This window comes from Rhopalosiphum padi, chromosome 2, assembly GCF_020882245.1.
Source record: "Rhopalosiphum padi isolate XX-2018 chromosome 2, ASM2088224v1, whole genome shotgun sequence".
Lineage (NCBI taxonomy): Eukaryota > Metazoa > Arthropoda > Insecta > Hemiptera > Aphididae > Rhopalosiphum > Rhopalosiphum padi.
The window spans coordinates 38966068-38975025 of record NC_083598.1 but is presented as its reverse complement, the minus strand read 5'-3'; the positions used below and the strand labels follow the sequence as shown (position 1 = coordinate 38975025).

General features: G+C 43.3%; 1 protein-coding gene across 1 annotated transcript in view; it reads left to right on the top strand.

Annotated features, from left to right (window-relative positions):
* Window positions 1-971: 971 nt before the first annotated feature.
* Window positions 972-8958, top strand: part of LOC132921086 (ecdysone-inducible protein E75) — a 38629-nt gene continuing 30642 nt past the window's right edge. Inside the window, 1 exon segment of the mRNA XM_060983921.1 lies at window positions 972-1983. Coding sequence (XP_060839904.1) covers window positions 1491-1983 — 493 coding nt within the window. The 5' untranslated portion in view covers window positions 972-1490.

Genomic DNA, 8958 nt, shown 5'->3' with positions numbered 1-8958 from the left:
AAATGTCCGATCCAAAGTAAACGTCATATTATTGTAATTATAATATTATAGTTGTTCAGATTTCCCGAACAATATTATCGCGTTGTACCGGAAAATAACATGACGTGTATGGGAAAACAATAATGTATAGGCATGAGAACCTTAATTAGCCGCGTGTGGGGGCGGGGAGGAGGGCGATTAAATTACTTTAGAGTGGTTCGTCGCGGCGGTGGGGGCGGTGGAAGTGTCGTCGGAGTGGGTTGCGTTGGAGGTGTCGGTGGAGGATGTAAACCGATTGCCAAGTTCACGAGCGCGCCCGCACGAGTGTACCTAAGTGTGTGTGTGTGTGTGTGTGTGTGTGTGGAATATATTTTTATTATTATGATCGTGCTTTATCGTGCCGTATTATATTCTAGGGGAGGGGATCGGACGGCCGTGTGGGTAAACGCTCGCGAGCGCCGAGGTAAGCGGACGCGGTGGCGTTGGTGACGAGGGGAAAAAGTGTGTGTCGGCGCGTAGAGCGCAAGCGCGCGCATCGACGGCGGCCGGAGCAGCGCCGTTCCCCTCGCGCCCCCCGCACGACCCGCTCAGCCGTCGGTCAGGGTTCAGAAGCCTTTTCAAGGACAAGGCCACGGGCGGCGGCGGCCGGTGCGCGGAGCACACAGCCGGCCCGATGAGGCGGTGGCGGTGGCGGTGGCGGCCACGGCCGGCGGGTCGTGGTCTAGCGCGGGTCGGGGTCTAGTACGGCGCGCGCGCACACAAACACACACGCACACTTAGAATGGCAACCGTCTGCGGGGCCTACTAACCAACACGAGGCGGCCACACACACACACACACACAAACGCGCGCGCGCGCGAACGGCTCGCACGCACGCACACCGGCGCGCACGCACGCACACCGACGCGCACGCACACACGCACGCACGCCGCGTAGCGAGAGCGCGCCGCCGCCGCGCACACCGGGGAGACACCACCGCCGCAACATGCGCTCACTTTCATTCCCGGTCCGCCAGCGGTAGCAGCACGCCGCGTGCGTTCCGACGACAAATCTACTTACGACGACTGTACGAGAGTACACACGGTGCAGTGTGCGCGCGCGAAGTGTGTTGTTTTCGTTTTTCGTTTTCGATTTTCGATTATTATTTTTTTTTTTTTTTATATATATCGCCGTTTTCGGGTATATTTCGCCCATCAGCACATATCGTCCGTCCGTCCGTCTGTTCTCCGCCGACGTCCACCGCAGCGAGTACGTACACGTATGCCGTCGTCCGTCGAACACCGTCCACTAGTGCGTCGTGCAGTGCGATTCGCGATGATACAATCATCATACGATTATAGTGACAATAATCTTTCCGTACTCTGATAATAATATAAATATTATATCACATCGTCGTGCGAGTTTGGGTTTTTCGATTTGCGTTCCGTTTTTTGTTCGTTCGAATTTTTTGCGGTCTCTTTTTTTTTTTCTCACGCTCGTCTTGGCCCTCCCCGCCGTGGGTACCGCCGAAAATGCAATTGTCTCAAGTGGTCACTAGCTCGGGCGTACTGATGCACGTGTACAGCGCCGAAAGACACCAACAGCAGCAGCAACAGCAGCAACAGCAGCAGCAACCGTCGCAACAGCAGCAACACGGTGGTGACTTTCGCGTACCACAATCGCCGGGCGTCGTGTCGTCTTCGACCGGTAGCGGCGGAGTACCGTCTCCGCCCGCGCAGCATCATCATCTTCAGTTGCAACTGCAACAACAACAGCATCAGCAGCAGCAGCAACAGCAGCAACAGCAACAGCAACAGCAGCAGCAGCAGCAGCAGCAACAGCAGCAACGGTGTTCTCTGCCACCGGCTCCGCCGTCGTCTTCAGCGGCCACGATGCGCCCACCCGCCGCCCCGGGTCCCCGGTGCAAGCCGGTCCCGTCGGCAGCCACCCTGACGATCAAGACGGAGTACAGCCGAAGCCCTCCGATGCTCTCCGAGGAACCGACCAGCTCCATACCGGACTTAGGTAAATACCGTCGTTTATATTGTTATCACGCTTATTATTATTACCCATAAATTAAAATTTGGTACAGCGATCTTACGCGATACGCGCGTGTTGATCTTCATCCGAGCATATAATGTGCATGACGTGTGAAATGCATTTCGGTGCAATACCCGCCCACCCCCCATGTACAGGCACGTGCGGTTCGAAATTGTTTCATGTTATGGTTATACCGCGGTCGTCGTCCTGTCGTGGATAGGTATTTAGAGTGAAAGTGGCGCCGTGCTGGTGAAAGATCCGAAAGGGAAACGATGGTTTTCGGTGGACAGGTGAAGGTTTTGCTTTCGTTTTCACGCGCGCCGAAAAAACTCCCAAGATATCGTCAAACCGTGTTATTATGATCGTACCTTCTCTGGTCCGAACGCTCGTGCTTTTTTTCTCCACCGGGTGTTTTCCTCGATTTCAGTCATATAATTTAATAACTATTATGAATTTTTCTTTTCGAGCGCGTTTTAATCGTTTGTTGAAACGCGTAGATACGTCGTAAATCGAAAACGTTTTAGTAAACCATTTTATTCTGGTCCGCTTTACGATAATTGTTACGTTATTGCTCATTAGTCATTAGTCATTACCAACGTTGTTTCAAGTGCGATTACGTTTTATTTCGTCAGGGCCATACGTTAATTTAAACTTGAACTTCGACAACTACTGTTCATGTAGTTTACATTTTTTTTCTCTATATTTTATCGGTAAATAGCGTCATCGAGGTCGCGCGCGATTGTAGATTCGCACTATATATATATACCAATATACCTATATAATATCGATATTTTTATGATTACTGATGTAGTATTAATATTTAATTTATTAGAACCCGGACAAATACACGTGCCTACTTAATAGTACTATTATATCACTCGTAACCGTGTCACTCATTTCCGTCTCACCGAAAAAACGTGTTCGATATTCCCAAAAATCTATATCGAATTCATATTTGTTTTTTATTAACGACGGGGGCCACGTGTGTAACAGATAAAATAATGTTATGTTTTTGTAATTATAATAACAACGACGGCGTGTGTTTTGAAATCCGCTGATGAAAAGTGTCGCGATCGCGTCTAGACCGGCAAAAATTGCACACGTTCGTCGCGACCTTAACCGTGGTTTGTGGGGGGGAACCACCGCACATCGCGCGGCGGCGGTGGCGGCGTAATTATTCGCAACGTCGTGAGAATATTGCCACTCCTCGGTTTACTGTGATTATTATTAACTTTCCGTTTGTTATTGTTATGACGGTAATTTTTTTCTCCATCACACTGTCTCTTAATTTTTTGATTTGGAAATCGCATTTTTTAATTTCGTTTAATATTCATAAAAATTCACTTCTCACGAATTTGATTATTTCATTTCATTGCTAGTAACATCTCTGACCTTACAACGTACCTAATTATATGACTGAGGATTAAAATTTTTCTGGTACTGGAAGACCCCTAAAATATTTAATTGACGTTTACGGTGTAACTAAAACATTGCATCTATTCATTGCAACCATCATGGTCCAGCATTGATAACTACAGTTCGGGGTTATTATACAATACCTATATATATTATTATATATTATTAATTTAGTATTGAAAAAATCCATATTCAATGATATTTCCTACTCATGAATACGAAATTACGAGTTATCTAATGTTTAGTATATAATTATCAATATTTGTCTTGTTAAATAAAGTTTTACAACTTTACACCATACATAATAGTGTGATGGCGATGGCAGCGTCTATGGAAATTATAATTTATTATAACATATAATAAATAATCTATACATTTTTGAGTTATAAAGTTATGAATAAATGTAATGTATAGTATAGGACGTCTAAGTAGTTAGAATTTTATGTACTATGAGAATTATTTTGTCGAGAAAGTAAATGGGTGACCTCGTACTATAAGAAAAAAAATTAAAATACATTTTCAAAAATAAAAATGAAAGGATCCTAAATTCTAAAAGAGCCGCGTGCGCCCACATAATATGCCAGTACCACTTTCACTTCAGTAGCTTCTTCGATATTCGTTTTGTATATTATAATAATAATATATATATATAATCGCGCGTTTGGCCTGGGGCCGTTTTCCTCATGTACGAGAAGCCGTATCAATTTGGTTTAAATATATTTATTGATATTGCTTGCTACAGTCATTTAAAATAGCCAATATTAATTTTAGCCTATAATGTATGTTTACTACAGCGTATTGAAGTGTGTCATCTATAATATATAATTATTATTATTATAAATTTATTTCTAAAAATGTTAATTTAATCGTCGAATTTATAACATCTGGAAAAAACGATAGTCATAGGTACGTGTTTACAATAATAACTTGTCTGATTAATATTTAATCTGGTTTAAATTTCAAATATTGTTGCTATCAGAAAATATGTAACATGTGTAAACTTATCCATAATCTTTAGTCTTACAGTTCATATTATTCAATGTTGTGTATACTCGGTGTACTATATTACATAGTGAGCTACGTTGTTTCTCGGAGATAATATGATTTAATTTGTTCGACCTTAATATTGACACGAGATAAAACATACGCGCACTATCTATATACCAATATGTGTATGGTGGAATTTCGGCGGCGTGGTATCTTGCCATTTGCGGAACAGGAAAAGACGATGATCGATTTTATTTTTATTTTTCCCGGGTGCTTGAATAAATATAGAAAACGTACTGGAAATCATGTTTAATTATTATAGTCAGACTCGAACAGATCATTGATACGTATAGGTACATCACAACATTGCATAATATATTATATATAAATAATAGATGTATAAATATATAGTAAAACCCTGACGAATCGCAATCGGTCTCAACCCATAGTTTCCGGCGTTAATAACGAGTTGGTCGTTGCCACAAAAAATAAAAAAAAATAAAAACACAAACAATACGTTCGTTCTGGATACACTTAACCCCGGCGCAACAGGAATGTTTTTTGCGTCGTACTAAATACATAAAAACACTATGTTTATCGTGCAATGCTACGTCAGGTACGTCATTCGCGTGGATCGGAGTTGGTTAGGTTGTATAATGTATATATTATATTATAAGTGTGTATGTTTGTGTGTGTATGTGTGTGTGTGATAGGCAAGGGTAAAAATATTATTACAGTAGGTATATAAGCACGTGGAGAGGGAAGTCCAATGATCTACGAAGGACAGTGAACCATCCGCCGCCGGCTGCAGCAGTGCAGGCGGCGACGGCTGCGGTATAATAATAATATAATATAAGGTCAATGTTTGCGCGTTGCGTGCGCCGCCGAACTTGGCCACGACGGTAGTCACACGGTACACATATTAATGCGGGCGGCCGGGTGGTTACGTCACCCGCCCCCACAGTCCAAATGGCGAGGGATGTTTTTTCTCTCTTTCATTCTCTATACACACTCTATATAATATAATGTTTCGTTCAGGTGTGCCGACGCTGCTACTGCAGGCACAATGGTGTATATTATGTTATAGTGAATAATATAATATTATGTATAATAATAATAGTAATATGTTACATTATATATTCGCTCGTTGCGTTATACACCCGATTTTCCATCTGCTGGTAGAGGGGGAACGCGCGCAAAAAAACATCAGGTGCGAAACGATATAGTATTTGTACTTGTGTGCATATATATATATATATTATATATATTATACATTGCATTTATTATATACGTAAGTATGTACACCCGCAACCCTTTCGACCTCCAAAAATAGGGTTGCGTTCGTGTGTATGTGCGCGCGCGCGCCCGTTTATAAACACCCCGCGGGTGCGTTTTTGTCCGAAGGGCGTCTCCGCGAGGTTTCACTTTTTTCCCTCTGTCTCTTATTCGGGAAGCGACTCTTCTTTACAATATTATTTCATATTTGTACGCACACGGTCGTTGCGTCGCAGCCGGTACCTACATACATCACTGTGACGACAGACGTATTATTGCGTGTATATAATAATAATAATAATAATAATAAAATGTTTAAGTATAATAATGGTGGGCATATAGAAAACGAAAACACTTTCCGCGGTCATAAAACCACGGGGGTCGACATTGAAATTTTTCAAGAGAAAAAAAAATGGTCAGTGACCTTCGTTAAGGGTCCAAGAAAGGGAAACGTCTGGGGAGATTTCGGGTCCAAGGCTGTTACACATATAAATATAATATATGGCTTTGGTTTTTTTTTTTTTTTTTATTAACCTCTTTCCCGGGCGAGCACCTAAACAGGTAAGTATCGTATATAGTTTCACGGTCATCTCACGCCGGTATTGTTGCCCCGACAGAAGGTCGACCTCTCCGATGACGATGACGGCGATGATGACGACGTCTGCAGCGGCGGCTGCGGAAGGTGAACGCAATATTGGTAGTACGATTTTTTTTTTATTATTATATGAAAGACTAGAACGAACAATCAACAATAATAATTATATTATATTATTCTCTATACCTGAAAAAGGAAGGTCGCGTAGAACACATGTTATATGGAATTTTTCTTTTGCACCGCAGACGATAATGGCGAGAAAGGGTAAAAATCCGCGATAGGGTTGTAGACGGTGACGGTGGTGTCGGGAACGTCCCAATTGTTATTTATTTCTCCATCCGGCAGCTGTTGTGCAATACGTCGGCAACAACAATAATACTCACAAACACACACACACACACTCGCGCGCGCCTACATTATATTTTCTTTTATCTTCCACACCGTGGTCTATATATTATATCTTTGTACTCGTCAGAATATTTCGCACATGTCTCCAAAAACAAGCCTCGTGCATGTTTAACGTCGCGTATCCGTCCGAATTATTTGCATTTTGCCTCCTGCAACCTATATATTTTGCCAAGCACAGACGTATTGTATATATACGTGTGAGTTTGTGTGTCTATCGCATTCTTAGAGCGTAAAGAGTTTGGATTTTAGGCCTTTTACCGAGGGTGGAAATAAATCGATAATCCGCGCCGTTCTTCGCAGTATATACGTAATATATATATACGTACATTAATATATAGCCATGTAGGTTTATATTATTTATTATTCGGTCGATAGAACGGCGAACGCCTTGCGAGAGTCTAGCCTCGTACATATTGTATCGCGTATACACGTCGGCATCAATAAGTGACTTTGAAACCGCAACGTAATATTCACGGCCAAATCAATTGAACGCCATCATTGGCAATCTAATGTGGAATAGATCTGGAGAAGGGGCACTTGATATTATTTACTCGCCGTGCAGAGTAGGTATTATATATTATTCGATTATGAGAATTATATTTTGAAAAAAACCTACGCAACCTTGGTAAACGAATATAATATTATTATACATAGATAAACGGTCTTTGTGTAGTATTTCATTATATATACGTTTTATATACCTATGTTTTCGGTGTTCTCGGCTGACACGGTTCGGCGCTGCTGCGGCGTGCGAGTCAACGCTCGAGTAGGTACACCCCGTATCCGAGACACGGTCGTAGACACGCCGAGATGACACACCCCGGTTTACATAATAATTCGTGTTTACTGTTCGTGTATACATCCTTGGACGAATCACACGACTGCTGTGGTCCCACTGCGGCACGGCAATATTATAATCGATATGTATCCGTCTCGTATTATATCTGTATATTAAGCATAATATACCATATTATTATTATTGTCATAAGGCCTCGTTGCGATTTCGGGATTAATAATTCGCGTCGCACACCGTATATAATATGTATTATGTTAAGCATTATATATATATATATATTGTATTATAATAATGTTCGTTCGAAACACGTGCTCATCAGACTTGAATAATTTTTGTCTACAAAGAATCACTTGTGGTATAATAGTAGTGTGGTAGTGTGGTAGTAGTCGTAGCAGCGGTATAATAAAATGGTTTCGTAGTATTATTTAGTAATCCTGTCCCGCCATGTCGGCGTCGTCGTAAATGCAGTCTTCGCACCGGCGACGTATCGATTGCTCCTTATATACGACGCGTAGTTTACGCTTGGGGTGCGTCCTCGTGCTATGGGTGTTTCGGTGTGTGTATATATATGTATATATCTATATAAGTATAACGACGCGCGTCTGGGAACCCTTAAAAATAAGTTCAGTGCGCGCGTTTAGGGAGGACAAGAGTCCTGCAGAGAGTGAGACAGAGACAGAGACAGAGTGGGAGAGAGAGAGAGAGAGAGCGATATGAGGGATAAAATAAAAATAGGGGCAGAGAAATAGCGAGACGAGAAAAGGGGTGTGCGAGCGGCGTGGGTGCGTGCGTGCGTATATAAAAAGCGCGCGCCACGCCGAGCCGTCGTCGTCGGAAGCGATGCAACCGGCTAAGTATAAAGCTTATACGGCGGTTTTCGTCTGCACCGGTATAGGTCCCCCGTCGTCGCCGCGCAGTAAACAACCGTCTCGTGTCCATAGCAACGCCCCAGCCTGCCGCGTATATTATACGCACACACAAGTCCGACACACTCCCCCGCGTTATGTGTGTACGCGCACGCAGACCTTCGCAGTCATTCCGATGCAGCGTTATTATTATTGTTGTTGTTTATATATATATATGCGCGTGTGTTTTCGTCGTATTTCGTCTTATAGGCCTACACGCCCTCGAGTATACGTTATATATATATATATACGATGTGGGGAAAGCATACACACACACGTGTATATAATATTATATCGTTTTCCAACGGCTTCCGCGCCGCGTTGTCGCTGCGGTGTATTACGGGAAACCGGCCGTAAAAATAAAATTTTATAAACGCTCGTCAAACGCACGGTTTTCAGACGTCCGGACTCGGATTTCCCGCGACGGTAACCCCTCTCGCCACCTCCCCCGCGCGATATAGTTTCCTGCACGCCCACTCGCCGCGGCGGCGGTACGCGTAAAAAAAATTTATGCGGTCACGTTTCGCGCGCGCGGTTGTTGACCGCTCGTCACCGCCGCCGCTGCCACCACGCCGTCC